The 24897-nt window shown below is 59.8% G+C and overlaps 7 protein-coding genes across 7 annotated transcripts; 4 read left to right on the top strand and 3 right to left on the bottom strand.

Moving 5' to 3' along the window:
• Window positions 1–423: 423 nt before the first annotated feature.
• On the top strand, window positions 424–1651 carry VTJ83DRAFT_5294 (uncharacterized protein; the record flags this gene model as incomplete). Its single annotated transcript, XM_071011878.1, has 3 exons — window positions 424–519; window positions 585–1297; window positions 1390–1651. 3 exons carry the CDS (start codon window positions 424–426, stop codon window positions 1649–1651), a joined length of 1071 nt encoding a protein of 356 aa, XP_070864669.1.
• Window positions 1652–2538: 887 nt separating this feature from the next.
• On the top strand, window positions 2539–4224 carry VTJ83DRAFT_5293 (uncharacterized protein; the record flags this gene model as incomplete). The annotated part of the gene is made up of 1 exon (XM_071011877.1): window positions 2539–4224. One exon carries the CDS (start codon window positions 2539–2541, stop codon window positions 4222–4224), a length of 1686 nt encoding a protein of 561 aa, XP_070864668.1.
• A 1165-nt stretch (window positions 4225–5389) lies between these two features.
• On the bottom strand, window positions 5390–7179 carry VTJ83DRAFT_5292 (uncharacterized protein; the record flags this gene model as incomplete). The annotated part of the gene is made up of 3 exons (XM_071011876.1): window positions 5390–6564; window positions 6659–6909; window positions 6968–7179. 3 exons carry the CDS (start codon window positions 7177–7179, stop codon window positions 5390–5392), a joined length of 1638 nt encoding a protein of 545 aa, XP_070864667.1.
• A 569-nt stretch (window positions 7180–7748) lies between these two features.
• Window positions 7749–8918, bottom strand: VTJ83DRAFT_5291 (uncharacterized protein; the record flags this gene model as incomplete). The annotated part of the gene is made up of 1 exon (XM_071011875.1): window positions 7749–8918. One exon carries the CDS (start codon window positions 8916–8918, stop codon window positions 7749–7751), a length of 1170 nt encoding a protein of 389 aa, XP_070864666.1.
• A 582-nt stretch (window positions 8919–9500) lies between these two features.
• VTJ83DRAFT_5290 (uncharacterized protein) lies at window positions 9501–11375 on the top strand (the record flags this gene model as incomplete). Its single annotated transcript, XM_071011874.1, has 3 exons — window positions 9501–9594; window positions 9736–10680; window positions 10738–11375. 3 exons carry the CDS (start codon window positions 9501–9503, stop codon window positions 11373–11375), a joined length of 1677 nt encoding a protein of 558 aa, XP_070864665.1.
• Window positions 11376–11556: 181 nt separating this feature from the next.
• Window positions 11557–12459, bottom strand: VTJ83DRAFT_5289 (uncharacterized protein; the record flags this gene model as incomplete). The annotated part of the gene is made up of 1 exon (XM_071011872.1): window positions 11557–12459. The coding sequence occupies one exon, from the start codon at window positions 12457–12459 to the stop codon at window positions 11557–11559; it is 903 nt and encodes a 300-aa protein (XP_070864664.1).
• A 1147-nt stretch (window positions 12460–13606) lies between these two features.
• VTJ83DRAFT_5288 (uncharacterized protein) lies at window positions 13607–21259 on the top strand (the record flags this gene model as incomplete). The annotated part of the gene is made up of 5 exons (XM_071011871.1): window positions 13607–13742; window positions 13819–16037; window positions 16165–17406; window positions 17467–20718; window positions 20783–21259. 5 exons carry the CDS (start codon window positions 13607–13609, stop codon window positions 21257–21259), a joined length of 7326 nt encoding a protein of 2441 aa, XP_070864663.1.
• Between the last annotated feature and the right edge of the window lie 3638 nt (window positions 21260–24897).

Raw genomic sequence — 24897 nt, 5'->3', positions numbered from 1 at the left:
TGGTGTGAATATCTGTCTCTCCGCCATTCTCTCATGTACAGTTGGTACGACTTCGCAAGTCCACGTCCTCGACGTTGACATCACAGCACATGGATGGTGGGGCTAGGAATGTCACGGCTTGGCGCTGCTCTTCGCGAAATGGGGGCCTTTTTTTTTTTTTTTTACTGGGCCTACCCTGGCGGAATGCGTCATGCTTGGCACATTATCAACCCGATTTTCCACGCGGTCTCCACTCAATTTTCTTATCGTTCGAGTCGAGTCTTTCCTCTTCGTCGCTGGATTTGCCGCTTCATCAAGGTGTTTACTCGCATCTCGGCCCTTGACAATATTGCTGAGGATTTCTTGACGCCTCTCCTGGCTCTTTTTTGGAAATCCAACACACACTTCCCGGCTTCCCTCTCGGTTCTTCCAAATCCCTCGGAAATGGGTTGGTTCTGGGCAGACAGCACCCCCGCCGCGCCGGCGGCCCCCCCGGCCGATGCAAGGCACAAGCACCTGAGCCAGTCCGGTGCTCCTCCGGTACGTTGGGTCCTCCAGGTGGGAGGGATTGTTGAAGCATTTCGATGTTTAACATTCAGAAACAGCCCGGATGCCCCATGCACAAGGCCACCGCCGAGGCCTTCAAATCCGCAGCTGCTCCGTCCAGCCCAGCACCCTCCTCCTGCCCCGTTCCGCATGGCAACCCCTCGGCCAACGCCGCTCTCTCTTCCTGCCCAGTTCCCCACGGCAACCCTGCCGCCAACGCCGCGCTCTCGTCATCGTCGTCGTGCCCGGTCCCGCATGACGCTCCGAAAGCCACGCAGGACGAGCCCTCGCTCCTCTCCAAGCTCAACCCTCTCAACTACATGTTCTACTCCATCTCGCAAGAACGCGCGCCGAACCAGACGTACGCCCTGCCCACGTCGCGCGACGAGTCGTCCATCCCGCGGGGGACGGGCGAGGGAAACTGGGAATACCCCTCGCCGCAGCAAATGTACAACGCGCTGCTCCGGAAGGGGTACACGGACACCGACATAACGGCGGTGGAGAGCATGGTGGCGGTGCACAACTTCCTCAACGAGGGCGCTTGGGCCGAGATTGTCGAGTGGGAGCGCCGGTTTGCCAGGGGCCTGGGCCGCGGTTGGGCGGTCAGCCGGCGTGGCGAGGAGAATGCCGAGCTGGAGCTGCGGAGGTTTGAGGCGCAGGAGGGCGGGCAGGTCTCGCCGACCTTGGTCAGGTTCCAGGGGAGGCCCAAAGATTTGACGCCCAAGGCGGCGATCCTGCAGATGCTGGGGCGGGTATACCCGGCCAAGTTTGCGTAAGTCGGACTGCCCTCCGGGTGGACTCTTCGCCATGCCGTCATGTCGTGTAAGGCAAGACATCGCTAACGCAAATGTGTGTGTTGCACAGCACCGAACCCCCCTTCGACCGCCACGACTGGTACGTCTCGCGCGATGTGGGCGGCCAGAAGAAGGAGGTCCGCTACGTGATTGACTTCTACTCGGCGCCGCCGGAGCCGACGGGCGAACCCGTCTTCTACCTCGACGTCCGGCCGGCGATGACCCCCACCGGAGCCGTGGAGCGGCTGATGCGGTGGGGTGGTGACGTGTGGTGGAGAGCCTCAGGCGGCGAGGTCCGCGAGGCTAACAATCGCAGCCCGCCCCGGAATTGACGACGAGACGGCAAATCATGAGCGACCTAGGTAACGGGACCATACGGCAGGTTGGATCGGCGTTGAAAGAGTTTGTGAGTGTACTATGTTTTTTGTGGGGTTTTGGGACCTATCTTTCTGTCTTCCGACCTCTCTTCTCTCTTGTGTATCTTACATGAAACCTAAAGAGCATGCTCGGGGCGACTTGAGCAACCTTGTACCATAAAATCCTCATGTTATCTTCAACAACCCCCTCCGGTCCCCAGGAAGTGCCAGGTCACGTATACAGCTTTATGGATCCGGGAATGACACGAAGATGTCTTGGGCTCTGCCCCCCACGGCTAGCGACCCGGTGCCTCCCTTACAACCACCTTCCGCTCTGCAGGTCCTCAAACAGGCCGGCTCGGCTTGCATCGACCCGAAAGGTGTATCGCTCACTGGTCAACCCATCCCGCAGTGTAATCATACGTAGGACAACGCTGCAAGCTATGCAGACAAACCATAACACGACGCTGCTTTCCACCAGCTGCTCGTTTGACTCCGATACTCAACTACGGTGTTGGTCTCTTGTGACGGGCTTTCCATGGCGAACAATTGGATCAGCCCTTTCTCATTCTGCTGCGGCACAGAAAGTAACGTTACCCATCAACGAAGGGAAGAAAACCGGAGCTCCAACGTAGAAAGCTGGAAAGGCCTGGACCTCTCCAATCTGAAAATTACCGGAGACTGTACCGTAAATTACGCCGATAGTGTAGCGGCCAGAAAAGTGGGCCAACGGCTTCGCATCCTTCAAAGCGGCCGAAAACTTGCGCCGGCTTTGGCGCCTCTCACCTCAACCACATAAGGGACGAAGAGGAGTCTCCGCACGCCACATGCTCGATAATGCGTATTTCCGAGATTCTACGGCAATGACGGGCAAGAATACAGCATCCGCCGAGCCCCAATCTTCACCACCCCCAAGCGGCGACCCGTACATGCGCTTGCATGTCACACCGCTGGACCCCGAGCTCCTCAAGGTCTTTGTGTCGTCCGCGCTGCTGCCGAAAGCGCGAAACATTTCGTACCACACCATCGAGACGTTCCCCGAAAAGCGCTACGGCTTCCTCGAGCTGCCCAGGGACGACGCCGAGAAATTGAGAAAGAAGCTCAACGGGTCCATCTTGAAAGGCGTAAAGATCCGAGTCGAACGTGCTCGCCCGTCCGGCATTCCCACCCCGCTGGGCGACGCAGCAATGGCCAAGGAGAAGAAAATAAAGCACGATGCCGAGGGAGGGCTACCGCCGGCGGAAAAGAGCAAGAAGAGGAAACGGGACCCCGAAGTGCTCAGCGGCATCGTTCTGACGGACGGCCGGAAGGTCAAGCGCGGGTGGACGACCGCCGATGAACCCGGCGAGAGGAGGTCCAAAAAGAAGGACAAGGAGAAGAAGAAGGGCAACGAAAAGAAGAAGCAGGCCAAGTCCAAATACACCGATCATCCGGAGTGTCTGGTCAAGACGGTCCTGCCCGCGAACGTCGCCGCGAATGCCGCCGATGCCGACCCGTCCAGCCCGAAAAAGAAGGAGAAAAAGAAGAAGGGACAGAAGGGAAGGGAGGTGGTGATTCACGAGTTCGAAAAGACCACCAAGTTTCCGACCTTCTTGAAGGCCGCGGGGCCAACCGCAGGGCAAAAGGCCCCTCTGGAATTCGTCAATGGCAAGGGTTGGGTGGACGAGCAAGGCAATGTGGTGGAGGCCGTCAAGGCGAGGCCGCCTCCGCCAGAGAGGGTGCTGCTTCCCAGCAAGCCTGCCAAAGACGGACCACGCCATACCGACCTGGCCGAGGACGCAGGAGATTCCACCAGCTCTTCCGAGTCTGCCAGCAGCAGCGAAGAGGAGCCCTCATCCCCCGACCGGCAGAGGAGCCCCAGCCCCAGGGACGCCGAGGGCTCCGAGTCGGAGCCTACCACCCCTTCTTCTCCAGCCGAACGAGACCAAGCCCCGTCAAAGCCAAGCAGCCCGGCCAAGAACCTCTCCATCGCCATCCCACCAGCGACACCCAGCGAGCCCAAGGCCGTTCATCCCTTGGAAGCGCTCTACAAGCGCCCTAAGCCGGCCGATGGCGAACCATCGGGCGCCGCGCCCGCCGAACAGCAACCGTTTAGCTTCTTCGGCGGCGAGGGCGACGGCGACATGGACGATGACGAAGAGGCTGCTGACGGGCTTGGCGATGGGACCCTGGGGATAGCAGAGCCCATGACCCCCTTCACCCGCAAGGATTTCGAGGTGCGACGCATCAGGAGCGCTGCGCCGACGCCGGACACGGCGCGCCCGGACCGAAGGTTCATTCCATGGGAAACGGCTGAGAGCGATATTGAGGAACGAGACGAGGAGGAGGAGCCTGGCGACGGGGATCAGCCCATGGAGGATCGGCCGGTTGCGACGGCCACGGGCGGAGCGAATGACGGGGAGGAAGATGAGAAGCCGGTGAGCGATTTCCAAAAGTGGTTCTGGGAACACCGCGGAGATCTGAACCGGGCTTGGAAGAAGAGGAGGAAGCTGGCAGGCAAGGAGAAGAGGTATAGAGAGAACAAGGCGAGGATGGCCCGCGCTATATAACAGCGGCCAGCTATCGCGGTGCTTAATGCAGCTTTCCCGAGGGGTGTATCCCCCCCACCGTGCCCTTCTATCTGCTGTGACCCCATGGGTGTGTTTGCTTGCTGCCCTGGTCATTCATTGCGAACCTCATCTGAGCTTCCTTCTCTGGCCAGGGGTACTTATTACAGCCCTTCTCCTCTTGCATCATCGTCCTCTTGTGTGAGGGCTCTTTCTTCTCCGTGACAGGATCCTCTTTGAGATGTCTTCCGGAAAGTCCATGTTGAGCTCTCTTACTGCAGAGTATCATCACCTGTCTGCCTGTCTGGTCTGTGTCGCCGATGTGCCTTCAGGTTCCCAGTCCCAGCCAATTCGTTCACCCCAGGACCATGTTCCTGGTTTCCCATGCACCCTCACGCACCCTCATGCACCCGCATGCACCCGCGTCCCTGGATGCTCAACCCATGAACGAACCCTCCGATACATGATCAATGAACCTACATGAAAACAAACAAAGAGCAGAACGGGCCTCGACCTTCTCAGCCCAGCCAGATATCCTTCATCCTGTAGCATCAAACGCTTTGTTCGCATGATCCGAGAATCGCCTTCCAACCGGCCTCCCCCATCCCACCCCCCCAAAACCCACCACCGGTGCCCCCTCAACTCCTCCTCATCACTGCCAGCCATCGTCACCAGGAAGCCTCGGCATGGACCTCGAAACGTGCACAACCCTCGGTTTGGCCAGCGGCGTGACCTCCACGCTAGTCGCCTGCACGATGCGTGCGGAGCCGCGGTTCGTCGACGACGCCGACCCGGGCTCCCCCGCGGCAGCCAGCGGGCTGTACCCTCCCGCGACGGCCTCGCACAGCTCCGTGAGGATGCTGGCCTTGGTGCTCGACTTGGTCATGGATCCGCCTGCGCCGCCACGGTCGCTGTCATAGCACATCTCGGGGGCGACGAGGGCCTGCTCGTCCGAGCGCGGGCGGGGTGGGAAGAGCTGGCGCCGAGAGGTGATGGGGGTCGTGTAGTCTGGCTTTTTGCCCTTGTCCTGGGGACCCGAGACGCCGGAAGCGCCAGGGGGATGGGCGCCACCCATCAAGGGGAGGATGTGGCTGCTGGTGCCGGTGCTGGCGCTTTGCAGGCTGCTGATCCGTTTCTTGACGGGACCGGCTTGGGCGACGCCCTCGTTCTATGAGGTCATCGTCGTGGGGCGGCCACCGTCTTCCAGCGCGGCGATGCGGGTCTCCAGGAGCTCAACGTAGCGGCGGAGGCGCTCGTGGTCGGCAGCGGCCTTGTTCCAGGCTTCATCGGAGGTGCTTGCATCATGGGGGTTGTTGGTTTTCTGCTCGGTCGCGGTCGCAGACCCGGGAGGCTTAGGAAGCGGGCGTGACCGTACGTTCTCCCCGATCCACGCCTCCCTAGAAACCGCATTTCGGGTCGACTCACGGCGCTGCCAGGCACCGAGAACCAGAAGCCCCGCAAAGGTGACCAGGAGCACGCCGCTCACGATGGCCCACGCAATGAAGCCGTGGGTGGTGGGTTTGCCGTCGGCCGTCTTGACGGACATCGCGGTGACGCTGGCGACCAGGCTGAGCACGGCAAGCAGAAGCAAGACACGCGACACTTCCATCAGCTTGCGCGAGCGGTCGATGCCGGTCCACAAGCACGCGGTGCTCTCCGACACGGGAAGGCCGGCGTTGAGAGCTGCGTTAGAGCTGGCCGGCAGCGGAGCATGGCGGACGGTCGGGCCACGACGGAGGTTGGCCAGCTCGATGTCCTCATGGGCCGCGACAGGGCGCATCGAGCAAAAGCCGGCGAAGGCGCGGCGGAGGCTGCTCGCGCCCGAAACAATCCTCGACGTGCCGGCGACAGGCGCCGTGAAAGGGTTGCCCATGGGATCGGCCCCTGCAGCTCCGCCCTCCGAGCCGCCATAGACAGCCTCGGTGCTGCTGTTGGCGAGGGTACCCACAGCAGAGACGGACAACGCGGATGGGGCGCTGACCCACGGGAGGGGGTGGGCACGCGAGGTGACCCGGCCTCCATCACGCACGACAGCGGCAGGGGGTAGGGCCAAGGTAACGGACTGGGAAGTGCTTGTTGCTCTGGCCCCCTCGCAGAAACCGACATGCGCAGGGGAGCCATGCGGGGTGACGATCGCCATGGGGCCGGAGGGCTTGCGCTGTGACGCCAACGAGGCGTCCTCATGGTGAACCTCGTGGCCAAAACCGGCCTCGCTCTCGGGCTCGGTCACCTCGGAAACCTTCCTCAGGGTCGAGTAGGGTGTCGGCGTCAAAGGCCGCTGGTATATATCGGCAACCAGCTCACCATAACGATGAGCCTTGATGCCGTCATCTGGACGCTCGCCTAGGAACCGGGTACACAATCAGATAAACGATTCATGGTAATCCATATACCTACCCTTGTATGAAGCAGAATGGTTCTCGGAGCCATGACTTACCGAGAACGGCCAGGCTACGAACCGGCAAGTAGACATCCGTGGCGATGGGGTCTTGGGAGAACGACACACTCATGGAAGTACGGGGAGCGCCCTCACGAGCGGCCTGGTAGCGGCCCTGGGTGATGGTGTCGTCGCTGCTGCCCGACGTTGCGGACCGAAGGCCGCGCTGGGCAGTGCCAGCATCGGTCAGGTTGTCGACGTTGGAATCGCTCTCAGTAACGTTCTCAACGCCGGCGGAAGGCTTGCTGTTTCTGAAACACATATTAGCATCTCACCCGCCGTCTCGCGCAGCAGTAGCATTGATCCTACCTGGATGTGCTCATGGTTGGATTCTGCTTCGGAAACGGCCAGCTCGAGGGCGAGTAGTTTCCTCCCAGCCCAGGCGCAGTTGAAGGGCGCTCCATGTAGCCGTACGGGACGCGACGGATGGACGGGGGTCTAGGAGAACTGGGAAGATTCTCCATGAAAGTCGGTCGGGGAATTCGAGACGGTGGCGTCGCAGTCGAACCACAAGGGAGCATCGAGAGCAGAAGTGCCTCCAAGGAACAGAGAAGGGGAGACAAGGATTATTTCCTCGGAATGGGCTCGAGAACGGCAACGAGAGGACTGGTTAGGAGAAGCGCTGAGGGGTTGATGCCAAAGAGGATCAGACCCGACAGCGAGTCTGGAGGAAGTCGAGGAAGTCGAGGCAGAAGAAAAGGGTGCAAAACGGAAAGCATTCGAAAGATTCGAGATCGCATTTTGTTTTGTTTTCTGCTCCCTCCAGCGAGTTTTCTGTTGATCCCATCGAGCCCCTCGCCGCCGTCGATGCGGCCAACCACGCGCTCCGATTCTCGCGTTGACAGGCGGACCAGGCGGACCCGGCGGACCCAGCGGCTGCACCTCCGGAGCCTCCGGTCCCAAAGGTGGCCCGGCCCCGACTTTCACCTGGAGGTGCCGGCGGGGTGAGCCGGGCGTTCCAGCTGCCAACCACTCATGGTATGCGAGGAACAGGGGCTGAGCACGGGGTCGTGCCCCTGGGAGATATCTCGCACAAACAAGACGACTGCATGACAAGGCATACAATGAAGCGGCCTCAACACCTACGTCGTTACCCCTTTTTGATCTCTGACTGAAACCGCAGCGCCCAGTCGGTGAACTCGTCCTTTTGTCCCTCCCACGGCTTCGCCAGCAACTCAGCTGCAGCGAAGGCATCGAAGAAACACTCGTCCATCAGCCGGTCGATTTCAGCCGGATCGAGCTCGTAAAACGCCATGGCAAGACTTCCGAACTTTTCGGGCAGCCTCTTGAAGATAGGGAGAACCTCGTCGAGGCGCGCGGGGATATCGGATGGGGAAGCCGGTGGAACGTGCGGCAAGGGCTTGAGCCTGCGCTTCGCCGCAGCCTGGTAGAGCAGCGTGGTTAGGCGGAGGCGCTTGAGGCAGGAATTGAGGCGGTCGCGGATCTTGTCGGGGTCGTCGCGAGGGATGTGCCGCTGGGAGTTCATAAAGTCGTCAAGAATGGCCTGGGCGTCTTGTGCGGGAGAGACAGAGCTGGATGCGAGCTGGGATGTAACCTCGGCAACGCCGTCGTCATCGCCGTCGTCCTCGTCGCTATCGTTCTCGTCAGACTCGTCCCCCCACTCCTTCAGCTCCTCCATAATGTCTTTGAGGGTGTCCCTGAGCTGCTCGATCTTGTGTGCCAGGTTCCCCGCAAAGCCTCGCTTGCCGAATGCCATCACGTCGTCGCATGCCGACCACAGAACTCCGGTGGTGGCGATGCTCCCCCTGCCGCCCGCCGAGCCCGCAGATGAGTTCTTGTCGGCGCCAGAAAGAGCCTTCCCGTCCTTGGGGATCCTCAGGAGAAGCTCCTTCAACTCTCTCAGCACCCGACTGGAACGGTACGCCAAGTCCAGCTGGATTTTTCGTGTGTACCGCTCAGGCGAGCAAGCCTCGACGGCAGCGGCCAGGCTTGGAACGGCAGCAGAGACAAGCTCTCGGACGACCTTTGTGATGGCGGATGGCGTAAAGGGTTCGTTTATGATGAGGAGCGAAATCTTTGTGGCATGGGCCTTGATCAGAGCGGCCGAATCGTGAGCCACCGCCAGCGCATCCAGAGTTCCGAGCTGTTGAGCTCCTGGCCGAGCGTCGCTCGTGGCTTCGGCTGTGGTTTGCTTCTCTGCCGCGACATTGGTCACAACGGCGCCGAGCTGGCCAACCAGCGCCACAGCGTTGTCGACAACACTGCTCAGCGTCTCGAGAGCTTCGTTGGAGGAAGCCATCACGACCGAACGACGGTCCAGCCAGGGACTGGAGCGAGGACTTGTATCGAGTATCAAAGTAGGGAGGTAGGTTTTGGTTGGGTTGGGTTTCAAGGTTGTCTTCCCTCAACCGGTGAGAGACGAGTCATACCCAAGCACTTCTACCTGAAGTTTTATGGAAGAGTTTACGGTCGCCTCGTTGTTGATGTTGTTAGTGTTGTTGGTGTTGTTGTCGTCGTCGTCGTCGTCGTCGTCGTCGTCGTCCTGCTCCTCCCTCATCCTCCGTGCCCAGATGCGGTTCATTTTCTGGTGGGGCAGGGACTTTTTAGTGGGGCTCACCAAGTCGGGCCTGGCAGCTCGCCAACCTTGCAGGCATGGCGGGGTTCGGGTTGGAAGCCAGCTCCACACGCACGTGACCGTGGTCCCTGGCAGCTGCCGCCAGCCATGTCTCAAGTTGGCAAGCTGTCCTGAGCTTGGTTGGAGCTTCCAGTCGAACGAGCCGACGAGCCCAACTCCAAACCTTGTCGGCAAAGACAACCCACGACCACTTCTTATGCTTCTTCTTCTTCCTGGACGAAGAAGGCGGCTGCCAGCTGGATAACCATGCGAAAGACACCTGCATTGGCGCTCTTTGGCGCCATTGCCCAAGGATCTCTTGCTGCAGCTGAGAGCGTGCCGCGGGGCGTTGGGCCTGAGTGTAAGTCGCCCCTCGTCGTCCCCCCGTTGCCGTCGACGGTGCTGCATTCCAGCAAGCCCCCATGACTCATGCTTCGGTGCCATGTCCTGGGGGGCACACCGTCGCAGCTCAATGGACCATCCAGCTCTAACATCTGGGCAGTCGTCAAGTATTACAAGGACAAGTCGGCCTTCACATGCATCAGCACCCCATCTGTGACCCTCTCCTTCTCCCAGGTCAACGACAACTCGTGTGACTGCCCCGATGGCTCTGACGAACCGGGAACGGCTGCCTGCGCCCAGCTCGACTCCCTGTCCCCCGAACAGCCCCTGCCCGGGTCGGTCACGGGGACCACCAACACGACCAACCCCCTCCCGGGCTTCTGGTGCGCCAATGCCGGCCATATCGGCGCCTACGTGCCCTTCATGTACGTCAATGATGGCGTCTGCGACTACGAGCTGTGCTGCGACGGCAGCGACGAGTTTGCCCACGTTGGGGGCGTCCGGTGCGAGGACCGCTGCGATGCCATCGGCAAGGAGCACCGCCGCCTCGAGCAGCAGCGCCGGGAGAGCCGGGAGAGGTCGGCCAAGAAGAAGCAGACCATGCTCAAGGAGGCTCGCCAGCTGCGCCTCAGGGTCGAGGCCAACATTGCCTCTCTGAAAAAGGAGGTTGCCGGTCTGGAGAGCAAGAAGGTGGAGCTGCAGAAGAAGTACGAGGAGGTTGAGCGGTCCGAGCGGAACAGGGTGGCCAAGGGTGGCGAGAAGGGCGGAAAGCTTAGCACCCTGGTTGAGCTCTCCAAGAAGCGCGTCTCGGAGCTGCGCAACGCTCTCGACGTTGTCATGGACCAGCGTGATGACCTGCTTGACAGGGTCGAGCAGCTGGAGGAGATTCTCACCAAGCTCAAGGAGGAGTACAACCCCAACTTCAACGACGAGGGTGTCAAGGCCGCGGTGAAGAGCTGGGAGGACTATGCCGCCTCTCGGGCCGACGAGAAGAAGGCGGACCTCACGGACGCCGACATCCTGGTGCTGCTGAGAGAGGACGGCGAGACGTCGGGCATCAACTGGGCCGAGTTCGAAAACGGCGACGATGGCGACGCCGACGCCGGTACGTCCCACCGTCCCCAAGCCTCTCCGCCATGAACAATGACTAACAAACCTGCAGGCTTCAACTGGCTCCCGGCCCCCGCCCGCGATTTCGCCCGCGGCAAGCTTGACTCCCTCCGCATCTGGGCCATGGACCGCGGCATTGTTGCCGACACGCGCGGCGACGTCGGCGAGTCCCGGGCCGTCAAGGCCGCCCGGGAGGCGTTGGACACCGTCAATAACGACATCGCGTCCAAGCAGGCCGCCCTCGAGGAGCAGCAGCGCGACCTGGCCAAGGACTATGGCAAGGACGACATCTTCAGGGCGCTCAAGGGCAAGTGCATCAGCACCGAGGCTGGCGAGTACGACTACGAGCTCTGCTGGATCGAGAGAACGACCCAGAAGAGCAAGAAGGGCCACGGCAACACAAACATGGGCAACTTTGTGCGTATCGACACGGAGATGGCGGACGAGGAGGAGCGCGCCGACGGGAAGGGGTTGGGCAGGGGGTTGAGGATGGTGCTGCGCTACGAGAATGGCCAGGGCTGCTGGAACGGCCCGCAGCGGAGGACAGATGTTTGGCTTGCCTGTGCCGAGACGGAGGAGCTTTGGCGCGTGACCGAGTCGGAGAAGTGCGTGTACAAGATGGAGGTGGGGACCCCGGCCGCCTGCGAGGACATTCAGGAGCCAAGCGCGAGCGCCAAGGACGAGCTGTAGGCGGCATGGTCCACTTCTTGGGTTGTAGCTGGGCATATGGCATATGGCATGTGGCCTTTTTGTTTTGTTTTCCTGATACCTTGGTACGGCCCTCGCGATGCAGCAGGTAGCGAGCGTTTGCACAACTGTGATGGATTGGGGGGTAGAGCTAGGTAGGGGGATGTAAACGCCTGGTTCGATTTCAGTTGGCCGTGGCCGCCAGCTTACGTCGTTTGTTGCGTTCCTCCTGTTCTGCCAGGACTTTTGCTGTGATGGACGCTGTCATGGGGTTCTTGATGCCACCGACCCGACTTTCGACGTCAGGCTGGGAGGGCGGCTTGGTCGTCGGCCCCTCGGTCTTTTTGCCGTTGGCTGACCCATCACGCTCGGCCTCCTCGGCCTTGCGCTTCTTCTTGTCCTTCTTTCCGTTGCTCTTATCCTTCTTCAAGCAGTGGGTGAGCCCCTTGGCCCTAAGATCGCCTATCCTGGTTGCCAGGGCATCCAACTCGGCCTTGTTGGTGGGGAGGATAGGAATCATGTCCCTGCGCTCGAACTTTTCGCTGCACTCCGGGCAGACATCTTCCTGGATCTGCTTGATGGCCGCCTCTGCAAAGACATGCCCGCAGGGCACGAGGTACACCGCCTTGGTCGCCGGGCCTAGCTCCTTGAGCGACACTGGGCATGCCCAAGTCTCCTTCTCTCCCTTGTCCTTGGGCCCGGGCCGCTTGTAGCGATGGAATCTGAGCTTCACCACGTCACGCAGCGACCTGATACCCGTCGACGCAAAGGTCAACTCTGGCGACTCACCATTCACCAGCGCTGGCGCCGTTGCGTCGCCATCCTTGTTGTTGTCGTCGTCGTCGTCGCCGCCGCCGCCGCCGCTCGGCATCAGGCCCTTGAGGACCGACTCGTAATTGTAGAGCCGCCCCCGCCAGTCCGAGACGACGTTGTCCATGTCGAGGGGATCAAGCGAGAGAGGATCGTGCGACCAGGCATGGCTGAGGTTTTCGAAGGCGGTGGCTTTGAGCTCGCTCACTGTAGGTGTCCGAGCAGCCTCCTTGACGAGCTCTCGGCGAGTCGGGATCGAGCCGCCGTCGTTGCCCATGGTGCAGTTTTGTAAAAGGGGGGAGGGATGGAAGAACGCAGCAACGTGGGCCGAAAAAGACGAGAAGGCCCGTAGCTGTCGCCGAGGTTGGGCGAGTTGGTTGATGAGCTGGAGGGTGGGGTGTAGCGTCTTGTGCTTTGGCTGGACGGGGGGGGAGTTGCTGATGAGAAGATGTATGTCGAGCGGTGCCGAGCCTCTCGAGCTCGCCGCCGCGTTTGTTTGAGTGCACCGTTGGGCCAGCCGATGCGCACGGTGCGACACGGACCCGCGCTCAGAAGCTTGGTGCCGGCTCAGGTACCGTTCCGCTGCCGCCCTCGACCCCACTCTCGCCTGCGCGTATCGTACACGGTAACAAGACAAGCGCCAAAACACGCCTCGAAACCGTTCGGTTCGGAAAACGGCGAGACCGTTACGGCGGTACGGAAACGGACTGGAAGACGGGCGAGCACTCGTCAGGCTCGGGCCGCGATACGGTACGGTAATAATGTTCCAGAGAGGTAACAAACTTGCCTTAGGTCACATTGTCAGCAGGCGCAACTGACGTACCGCGAACCCACCTGACCCGCGAGCGACGCACCTTTCTTGAGTGCGAGTGCATTGCAGCAGCAAGTCTTCGGGGGACTGGAAGTCGGGACCAGCGCTTCTCTTTTATCCCTCCCGAGGCATCGGCCACCTCAATAACTGGACCTAGCACCTATCGAAGCGGGACGACAGCTGGTTACCTGTTTTCCACCCGGGCCCTTCGACCTGTTGTCCTCCCTTCCCACGAAACATCGGGCAACCACCCTCTCCGCCCGCCCTCTCTCTCTCTCTCTCTCTCTCTCTCTCTCTCAGGAAACCTCCATTGGGGAGCCGTACAGCTCTCGACGGCGCGCGTCGGCTGAATCTGGGCGCCCTATCCATGTGGTCCAGCTAGCCCGATCTCGACTCCTCGCTTGCCGCCGTCCCGCCGTCCCGCCGTCCGTCACCTCCTCCGGGCCTTCCTTCTCGATCGGCCATCCTGAGGGCAGCCGACTTCGACTTCGTTTCCGGACCCGAAACCGACATGGGCCGTCGACGACAGACATAGCGCTTGCAACACGGCCGAGGAAGACGACATCGCCTGGTGCTACGAAAGAGCTAGGAAGACGAAGGATATCTGGACAAGATGGCCGTCATCAGGGACCAGGCGTCCAGCGTGCTGGATCAGTATGTCAAGGAAGTCAAGAATCGAAACTATGGCGAGGATCAGCGAAAGCGCGCCGCGCGCCAGGTCCGCGAGCTGGTCAACCTCGCGAAGCAAGGTGAGAGCGCCCTCCTTCCCGTTCTGCCGCCGCCGCCCCCGGGTCGCCGCTGGGACGGCTCCTAACGCCGATGCAGAGATGAGCGCCGAGCAGTTCCCCCGCTTCATCGACACGCTCAACCAGCGCATCATGAACTTGATCCAAAGCCCAGAAACCTACGACAAGATGGGCGGAGTCTACATTATGGATGCCCTTGTCGATTTCGAAGGCGTCGAGCCGGCGCTCAAGTACACGCGCTTCCAGCAGTATATCAGCATCATCCTGCGCGGCAAGGACCTCACGCCCATGCAGCCGGCCGCGGTCGTCCTCGGAAAGCTGTGCAAGCCGGGCGGCTCTTTGATCTCGGACCTTGTGGATGCCGAAATGCACACGGCCCTCGAGTGGCTGCAGTCGGACCGCGTCGAGGAGCGGCGATACAGCGCCGTGCTGGTGTTGCGCGAGCTGGCGAGGAACGCCCCGACCTTGATGTACCCGTACGTCGGCTTCGTCTTTGACCAGATCTGGATCGGCCTCCGCGACCCCCGCCACCGCATCCGGACCACGTCGAGCGAGACGGTGAGCGCGTGCTTCAAGATCATCCGGGAGCGCGACCAGGAGATGAAGAAAGAGTGGATGGACAAGATGTACAACGAAGCCGTCAAGGGGCTCAAGACCAACACGGTCGAGTACATCCATGCGTCGCTCTTGGTGCTCAAGGAGCTGCTCGAGCAGGGCGGCATGTACATGCAGGACCACTACGACGAGGCCTGCGACATCGTCTTCCGCCACAAGGACGCCCGCGACCCCGCCATCCGGAAGACGGTCATCTTCCTCATCCCCGACTTGGCCAACTACGCGCCCACCGAGTTTGGCGAAAAGTACCTGCACAAGTTCATGGTGTACCTCTCGGGCATGCTCAAAAAGGAGAAGGAGAGAAACGATGCCTTCCTGGCCATCGGCAATGTGGCCAACTCTGTAAAAAGCTCCATCGCGCCGTATCTGGACGGCGTCTTGCTCTATGTGCGCGAGGGGCTAAGCGTCCAGTCCCGCAAGCGCGGCTCCGTGGACCCCGTCTTCGACTGCATCAGCCGTCTGGCCGTCGCGGTGGGTCAGACGCTGAGCAAGTACATGGAGGCGTTGCTGGATCCCATCTTCGCCTGCGAGCTCACGCCCAAGCTGACCCAGGCCCTCGTCGACATGGCGTTCTACATTCCGCCCGTCAAGGGCACCATTCAAGAGCGCCTCCTCAACATGCTCAGCAAGGTTCTCTGTGGCGAGCCGTTCCGGCCCCTGGGCGCGCCGCACCCCAACCCCCCGCCATCCCTCCCCGCCATCCCGAGAGACCCCAAGGATCCGTCTGTTCACGAGCGAGGCAAGGCCGAGGTGAAATTGGCCCTGATCACCCTCGGCAGCTTCGATTTCTCGGGCCATGTGCTCAACGAGTTCGTTCGCGATGTCGCCATAAAATACGTCGAGGACGACGACCCCGAGATTCGCGAGGCTGCCGCTCTTACTTGCTGCCAGCTCTACGTCCGCGACCCAATCGTCAACCAAACGAGCTACCACGCGCTGCAAGTCGTCTCCGACGTGGTCGAGAAGCTCCTGACCGTGGGCGTCTCGGATCCCGAGCCCAAGATTCGCCAGACGGTTCTCGCGGCCCTTGATGAACGTTTTGACCAGCATCTTGCCAAGGCCGAGAACATCCGCACCCTGTTCTTTGCCCTCCACGACGAGCAGTTCGCTGTCAGGGAGGTGGCCGTCTCCATCATCGGCCGCCTGGCTCGTCACAATCCGGCCTATGTCATCCCCCAGCTTCGCAAGACCATCATTCAGATGTTGACGGAGCTCGAATACACGGACGTGCCGAGAAACAAGGAGGAGAGCTCCAGGCTGCTGTGCCTCCTCACGCAGCACGCCCAAGAGCTCGTGAAGCCCTACGTCAGCTCCATCACCGAGGTCCTGCTGCCAAAGGCGTCCGATCCGACGCCCTCGGTCGCCGCTACCGTCCTCCAGGCCATCGGCGAGCTGTGTACCGTCGGCGGCGCCCAGATGCTCACCTACAAGGACACCCTCATGCCCATCATCATCGACGCCCTGCAGGACCAGAGCGCCCCGGTCAAGCGAGCGGCGGCTCTCCACACCCTCGGCCAGCTTGCGAGCAACGCCGGCTACGTCATCAAGCCGTACCTCGAATACCCGCAGCTGCTAGAGATGCTGCAATCCATCATCCGCGGCGAGCCCCAGCACGGCCCGCTGCGGCAAGAAACCATCAAGCTCATGGGCATCCTCGGAGCGCTCGATCCTTACAAGCATCAGGTTGGTCTTGGTCTCCCTTTTTCCGCTTCTCAACGCCGTGGGCTTTGCTCGTCCTCGCTGGCTGCGCCAGAGCGCCCGGCGGCACCTCAAGAAACCCTTCGAAGCCAGAGCTAACACAAGGAAACAGCAGGTTGAAGAGCGCACACCACAAACCCAACCCCGCCCCGAGGCAACCCAGCAGACTGACGTGTCCCTCATGATGAGCGGTCTCACCCCGTCTCAGGAGGACTACTACCCCACCGTTGTCATCAACGCCCTGCTTCAGATCCTGAAAGACCAGTCGTTGGTCCAGTGGCACGGAAATGTCGTGGATGCCATCATGAACATCTTCATCACTCTGGGCCTCAAGTGTGTCCAGTTCCTCGACCGGGTGGTCCCTGCCTTCATCGCCGTCATCAGGGCCTCGAGCCCGACTCGCCTGGATTACTACTTCAGTCACCTGGGCAGGCTCGTCGGTATCGTGCGGCAACACATCCGCGTTTACCTGCCGGACATCATCGAGGTCTTGCAAGAGTTTTGGAACACGGCCTCTTCCTTGCAGACAACGATCGTGTCGCTCATTGAGTCCATTGCCCGCTCCTTGGAAGGCGAGTTCAAGATCTACCTCGCCAGCCTGCTCCCTCAGATGCTCAACGTCTTGGAAAAGGACACAAGCACAAAGCGCCAGCCGACGGAGAAGATCTTCCACGCTTTCCTCGTCTTTGGGTCTAGCGCCGAAGAGTACATGCACCTCATCATTCCCATCCTGGTTCGCCTCTTCGAGAGCCCCGCGCAGCCCAACTTTCTCCGCAAGTCTTCCATCGAAACGATTGGGAAGCTCTCGGGCATGGTGAACCTCAACGACTACGCTTCCAAGATCATCCATCCCTTGACCAGGGTCCTCGCCAGCCAAGAGCCGAGCCTCAGGGTGGCCGCCCTCGACACTCTCTGCGCCCTTATGCTCCAGCTAGGCCGCGACTACCTGCACTTTGAACACACCGTAGAGCGGGCCATTACCACGTATGGCATCCAGCATTCCAACTACGACAAGGCCGTTGAGAAGCTCAAGAGGGGCGAGGCGCTCCCCCCAAACCTCGCGCCCCGCTTCGAGGACAACACGGTCGAGCCGTACACCTCGGAGAACACCCCGCCGAAAAAGCTCGAGATGAATCCCGTGCATCTCAAGCAGGCGTGGGAGACGAGGGGCAAGGCGACCAAGGACGACTGGCACGAGTGGTTCCGCAAGTTCAGCACAACCCTGCTTTCGGAGTCGCCCAATCACTCCCTCCGGGCTTGCGCCAGCCTGGCTAGCAACTATCAACCTCTGGCGAGAGAGTTGTTCAACTCTGCCTTCGTCTCCTGCTGGAGCGAGCTCTTCGAGTCGTATCAGGTATGACGCGATCCGAACGGGCAAAGGTCCGAGAATGGAATCCCGCTGACCGTCATATAGGAGGAACTCATCACCAACATCGAAAACACCATCAAGTCGGAAAATGTCCCTCCGGACCTCCTCGGTCAACTTCTCAACCTCGCAGAGTTTATGGAACATGACGACAAGGCGCTGCCGATTGACATCCGCGTCTTGGGCCGCGAGGCTGCGCGGTGTCACGCGTATGCCAAGGCTCTCCACTACAAGGAGCTCGAGTTCCTGCAGGACCACAACAGCCACGCGGTGGAGGCCCTCATTGTTATCAACAATCAGCTGCAGCAGTCGGATGCAGCCATCGGTATCCTCCGCAAGGTCAAGGCCTACAAGGACGGGATCCAGCTGCGCGAGAGCTGGTACGAGAAGCTCGAACGCTGGGATGAAGCGCTCAACTTCTACATCCAGCGGGAACGGGAACTCCCAGAGGACCAGCCCACGCCCGTCGACATCGTCATGGGCAAGATGCGCTGTTACCATGCGCTGGGCGAGTGGGACTCGCTCGCCTCCTTGGCCGGTAAGACGTGGGCCAACTCGGGCCCCGAGATCCAACGGAGAATCGCGCCGCTGGCAACGACGGCGGCTTGGGGTCTCGGGAAGTGGGACTCCATGGATGTCTATCTGCAGTCGATGAAGCGCTTTTCGCCCGACCGTGCCTTCTTCGGCGCCATCCTTGCCTTGCACAGAAACCAGTTCCGAGAGGCGCTGGTCTGCATTGAGCAAGCTCGCGAAGGCCTGGACACGGAACTCAGCGCCCTCGTCAGCGAGTCTTACAACCGAGCGTATCAGGTTGTCGTCAGAGTCCAGATGCTCGCCGAGCTGGAGGAGCTCATCATCTACAAGCAAAGCGGGCCCGAGAAACGTGCAACCCTCCGTGCAACCTGGGAGACGCGCCTCAAAGGGTGCCAGCGGAATGTCGAGGTCTGGCAGCGCATGCTCCGGCTGAGGTCCTTGGTGCTTACGCCGCAAGAGAACATGCACATGTGGACAAAGTTCGCAAATCTGTGCCGGAAATCCGGCCGCATGGGCCTTGCCGAGAAGAGTCTGAAGCAGCTCATCGATATCGACGCTCCGCTCGAGACCGCCATCCCGTACTGGTTTGAACAGCCGGCGAACCCAGGCATCGAGCGTGTCGCGCCTCCCATCATCTACGCGATCCTCAAGTTCCAGTGGGAGATAGGGCAACAACCGAACGTTCGGAACGCGGACCAGAGCATCGCCAAAAAGACTCTTTACTGCCTGCACCGCTTCACCGAGGATATGGCACAGCGCGTGGAGACTGCCAGGATGCAACTGAGCGCCACTGCGCAGGCCGCCAATGCAGCAGGCGACGGAATGAACCATATGAGGTATGGCGATTTCGACGAGACCGCCATTCTCGGTCCAGAAGCACAGAGGCAATGGCTCGAGCAGACTGTCCTGCTCGCCAAGTGCTATCTCCGGCAGGGCGATTGGATCATCACGTTGAACAAGAACGACTGGCAACTCACCCGTCGCCAAGAGATCCTCGACTGCTATTCCAAGGCGACCCACTACCATCCCCGGTGGTACAAGGCCTGGCATGCCTGGGCCCTTGCCAACTTCGAGGTCGTGCAGGCGCTGGCATCTCGGAGGGAGGTGGAAGGGCGGTCGGAGCACAGCATCGTTGTCCACCACGTCGTCCCGGCTGTGCATGGCTTCTTCGAGTCCATCGCCTTGTCGTCCGGCAGTTCGCTCCAGGATACCCTCCGCTTGCTGACCCTGTGGCTCACCTACGGTGGTTACCAGGAGGTCATTACGGCCGTCACGGACGGCTTCACCCACGTCAGCGTCGACACCTGGCTCGAGGTCATTCCTCAGCTCATCGCCCGCATCAACCAACCCAACAGGCGCGTCCAGGCCTCGATTCACGCGCTGCTGTCAGATGTCGGGCGTGCTCATCCCCAAGCGCTCGTGTATCCCCTGACGGTGGCCATGAAGTCGCGGCAGAGCACGAGAAGGTCCAAGACGGCCAGCCTCATCATGGAAAGCATGCGGCAGCATAGCCCCAAGCTCGTCGAGCAGGCCGACATTGTGAGCCGCGAGCTTATTCGCGTTGCGGTCCTGTGGCATGAGCTCTGGCATGAAGGGCTCGAGGAAGCGTCCAGGCTGTATTTCGGCGACCACAACATCCAGGGCATGTTCGACGTGCTTGAGCCCCTCCACGACTTGCTTGAGAAGGGCCCGCAAACGCTACGGGAGATCTCCTTCACCCAGACCTTCGGCAGGGACCTGGGAGAGGCACGGGAATGGTGCCGCCAGTACCGGCACTCCCAGGACGTCAACGACATCAGCCAGGCCTGGGACCTCTACTACCAGGTGTTCCGTCGCATTACCCGGCAGCTGCCGCAGATGACGTCCCTCGAGCTGACATACTGCTCTCCGGATCTGCTTCAAGCCAAGGATCTGGAGCTCGCGGTGCCGGGGACGTACCGCAGCGGCAAGGAGATCGTCCGGATCATGGGCTTCGATGGCACCTTCAACGTGATCAGCTCGAAGCAGCGCCCACGCAAGCTCGACATACTCGGCAGCGACGGAAAGACGTACACGTTCCTGCTCAAGGGCCACGAGGATATCCGGCAGGACGAGCGCGTCATGCAGCTCTTTGGCCTCTGCAACACGCTGCTCGCCAACGACTCGGAGTGCTACAAGCGGCATCTTAACATCCAGCGCTACCCCGCCATTCCCTTGTCGCAGAACTCGGGTCTTCTCGGCTGGGTTCCCAACAGCGACACGGTCCATCAGCTCATCCGCGAGTACCGCGAAGCCCGCAAGATCCTGCTCAACATTGAGCATCGCATCATGCTCCAGATGGCGCCTGACTACGACAACCTCACGCTCATGCAGAAGGTCGAGGTGTTTGGGTACGCGCTGGACAACACCACGGGTCAAGACCTGTACCGCGTCCTCTGGCTCAAGAGCAAGAGCTCCGAGGCCTGGCTGGACAGGAGAACCAACTACACCCGGTCGCTTGGCGTCATGTCCATGGTTGGGTACATCCTGGGTCTGGGCGATCGCCACCCTAGTAATCTGATGCTCGACCGGATCACTGGGAAGATTATCCACATCGACTTTGGTGACTGCTTCGAGGTGGCTATGAAACGCGAGAAGTACCCTGAGAGGGTTCCCTTCCGACTTACCCGCATGCTCACCTACGCCATGGAGGTCAGCAACATCGAAGGCAGCTTCCGCACAACATGCGAGCACACCATGAGGGTCCTGAGGGATAATAAGGAGAGTGTCATGGCTGTCTTGGAGGCGGTAGGTATCCCCCATCCAACGTACACTGCGAGTACAATGAATGTGCTAACCACGTTCCCAATAGTTCATCCATGATCCTCTGCTCACGTGGCGCCTTACCAACCCTGCCAGCCCTCCCGGGCCGCACTTCAACTCGGAGCGGGAACAGGCCATCGCCGGCCCGCAAGGCGCACGGGGGCGCCGGCCATCCATCCTCGATGGCCCCATGGCGCCGACCGAGTTCCTCGCCGCACAACCCGGAGGACCCGACGGCATGCCGGCTGGCCCGCCGGGTGCCCGCAATCGCACGCGCACCAACTCGTCGGCGGTACACCCGGGAAGCATGGCCAACGGCAACGGCGGTGGCGCAAATGACATAGCCGAGGTGCAGAACGCCCGGGCAGTCGAAGTGCTCAACCGCGTGGCCCAAAAGCTTACGGGTCGCGACTTCAAGCCGAACGAGGAGCTCTCCGTCACTGAACAGGTGAACAAGCTGATCATTGAAGCAACGAAGCTGGAGAATCTGTGCCAGCATTACATTGGGTGGTGCAGTTTCTGGTGATGTGGAGAGGGGGGGGGGGAAGGTTTCATGGTTGGGGTCCTGTCTGCTGGACAAGTGAGTGTGGGCGGGAATGTTCCGTTTTGTTGGTGATTGTTGTGTGGTTCCGAGTAGCGGGGATAGGTTTGGGTGTTTACCGGCGTGGGGTATATTAATGCGATATCTGTGCTTTATTTCATGTTGCCCCTGCATCGCATCCATCACGGCCTGTCGGTTGAGAGGTGTCAGGAGTCGCAGAGAGTATCGACGTTGTGTTCCCATGATCGTCCTTCAGATCATCTCGGTATTCTCCTCTTCTCGAATGTAATCAGTCCTATGGGTCCTTAGAGATGAGCTCGTCATTCCCTCGGGATAGGTGTGATAATAGACAAACTCTGTTGCCTAATAGATCCCAGGGGCGGCTGTTGATGCATGTCGTGCCTCAACCCCGCGAAATTTATGAACATTTCTCCTCGATAATTAACGCCGATCTTCCTCTCGTTGGTGCTCTTCAACCCCGGCATTTGCCTGGCCCCGATACCCTCCTGGGTCTTGGACACCACATTTGAAGTACTGCTCGAAGGCAATATATTATTATATGGCGAGTGTCCCGGTGAGACATTCCAATGCCCAACAATAGAGTGGCGGATGGTTTCGACCCTTTGGTGTTGACAGCCATCATCTAGCTTGTTATCGGTATGGTCCTTGACCCGGACATGTAAACATAGACGGGCGTCGGCTGAGATCGTTGGCCCCTGCTTGTGGTAGTTCGACATTGGCTCAGCCTACGGTTTTCCTGCGTCGCTCAGAGACATCCGGTGATGTCGGGTTTCTCGTAAATAACCTCGTCACCTCTGCCGCAACGCTCATCTCGTGGCCTTTCAGCACCCAGCGTGCGCTCGAATACGTCCTCTAGGAGACGTGGTGTGTAACTAATGCGCATTACCCGCAGAAGAACGAGACACCAGGAACAACATCCAGACCGCTGGTGGCGTCCACCTGGATATGCAGAGCAACGACACAGCACGGATGTCGTACCTTGGGGAATACCGCCCGCCCTCCTCTAGAGGGTGGATTGTACACATGCAAGGGAAGGCCGGGTGATCTGTGCAAGGCAAGGATTCCTATGGGCATGAGCAGGGCACCAAGCCTACGGCACTAGCATGCCATTGACAAAGAGATGGGGAGTGTTGCTAGTTGGATGGATGCTGTGGACAGTCATGGGCTACGACTGGGACAGGGGAGTTGAGGTACGTCCAAATGACGACCGGGGTCTGGGGGAGACTGTGGATTGTAATGATGCGAGCATGTGGGTGTCCAGTTGTCGTTTGTGCTGTCGGGTTGGGATGGCTATCGACTCCCTGATGGGTTCATGAGAACACTACCTTCGACGACCACTTGACCCCGGCATTGTCCCGGGTTTTATTGACAACGTGTTAAGGACACTCCTCAGCCCCCACAGATGACCGGCTCTCTGGTTGATTCAGAAACGACATTTCCATTGCACTATCTCGAGCCCCATGGCGTTGAGCACACTCCCCACCCAACTACCGGAACTCTCTCTCCACTAAATATAGTTTTCGTCAAACCTGGCTGGCTCTCATCCTTCCCCCCACCCCCCCCCCCCCCCCAAAAAAAAAAAGAGCATAATTACAATAAAAATACACAGACATCCTAATCCTCCCCCATAAGAGCGCAAGTCACCTTCCAGTGCTAGGCAACTCAGCCGGTCCCACTGGGGAGTAATATATTGGGACCGATGATTGATATACTACCGGTGACCTAGCAGCCAGTTCGAGCACCTCGTTATTAGGAAGCTCAGATCCATTATGGCTCGGAGGCTGGGGCGTGAATGGCTGATGGAGTGAAACATACTTGCCCTCCGGCTCCCTGAGCATGCTAGCAGAAACGCCCGTAGCATCCTCAATCGTCCCAGAACCTCCTACCCCCGAACCCCCCATCGCCGCTGTTACTGCTGCTGCCGCCACCCTTCGACTGCGGTGACGAAGCCAGTACAGCACAATGATACAGCCACAGATGAGCGCCACACAGCCGATAACACCCCCTATTATCGCACCAATATTATTGGGTGTGACCCCGGACTGAGAATCAGAGGTGTCGGCGTTGGAAGTGGGTGAGGAAGAGGATGAGGTCGGGGAGCCTGAGAAGAAACCAGCTGGGTGGGCGCTGCTGGGATCAAGGTCTTCGGTTGTTGATGGGCCAGTCTGTAACGGGCCCGACGTGTTGGTGCGGTCTTCGGGTTTGGGCGTCGTCTCCGTACTAACACTGGATCGTGTTTTGGAAATTGCCGGTTCGGTTGTATAGGCAAGGTACTCCTCGGTGATAGGACCTCGGCCGCACGCAAGGTAGGTGTATACCCTGGGGCCATTGGAGAGCTGCAAGAGCGCAGTCGAGCAATATGAATCGGAGCCGCTGAGATGTCAGTGGGAGCTGATTGTGGAACAGGCATCCATGCATCCACCGAGTCTTTCGCTTACCAAGTGAAAGTGGTCAGCGGCTGATCGGTGAAACCGCAGCCATCGGAACAGTCATAGCTGTCGACACAGCTACCAGCTAGACCGCAGTCTGTGGCGACAATGACAGTGGAGGAGCAGAATCCCCAAAGACCGTGGATGGTGTTTACTAGCATGACGTAGCCGGGCTCGGCGGTTCTCGTATTGCGGGGATTGCCATCTGAATAGATTGTCGCGAGCCGTGTGACCACATCTCCCTGCCGCTTGTGAAGGGGAGTCGTCGCATTTTGTTGCCGGTGCTGTCGTCCAGGGAGTCCCAGGGCAGTTGTCTGACCAACGCTGCCCAGAAGCAGCATAAGAGCAATGGAGGTGGTCATTGAGCAACACAAACAAGACTGGATGGCAATGCGGACCAGAATAGCGACTTGCCAATTGACACCTTGCTAGCGGCAACAACACGGGCAAGGAAGAACGACGACAGCGAAGAAGATGAAAGAAAACATCGTCAATAAAAACAAGGCCACCAGGTAGCCAACGATATTCCCAGGCATCTAAAATCCGTCGGGAAGTTCTCAACACGGAACGAGGTGAGACGCTGCCTCCACCGACTCACCAACCTCGCCATATCACCCCGGTCTGGTACGTGCTTGGTGAAGGTGCATGCCTCTCATTGCTCATCAGAGAATAAGGCCTGGCTCCGGCCCGACGGGATGCTTCCCGTGCTTGCTCATGACAGGGGCGGTGGTTCTGCAGGTCCAGGGCACGGCTGTTGTTTCAGGGGTCTTCGACAAATGATAACGCTTAGCGTATCCTAGCTGGCTACTAGGCAGCGCAGTTCCCTGGTCAGCGTGTCAGCGCTATTCATAGCAGCATCGCAAGTATCAGCCACTCTCTCAAGGCATAGCATGGAAACAAGAATCAACACAAGTATGCACGAGTCGCCTTGCATGACGCAAAGTGCCCTCATTCTGCAGAAATGGTTGATGTTTTATCGTGCTCCGGGATCGCATCTGGGCCTCGAAAGGTCCGTCAGCTCGCAGTGCCAGGACCCAGCATTGCAGACATTTTGCTAGCCATATCAACGCTCAGGCAATCTGTATCTTACACGTTTTTCTGTTCCTTATTTCGTCATCTGCATCAGTACCTACCTTTCGATATGAAAGGTCTTGCAAGCACTGACCAATATAA

Source organism: Remersonia thermophila, chromosome 5 (genome assembly GCF_042764415.1).
Source record: "Remersonia thermophila strain ATCC 22073 chromosome 5, whole genome shotgun sequence".
Lineage (NCBI taxonomy): Eukaryota > Fungi > Ascomycota > Sordariomycetes > Sordariales > Chaetomiaceae > Remersonia > Remersonia thermophila.
The sequence above is the reverse complement of the archived record's forward strand: the minus strand, read 5'-3'. Positions and strand labels throughout refer to the sequence as shown.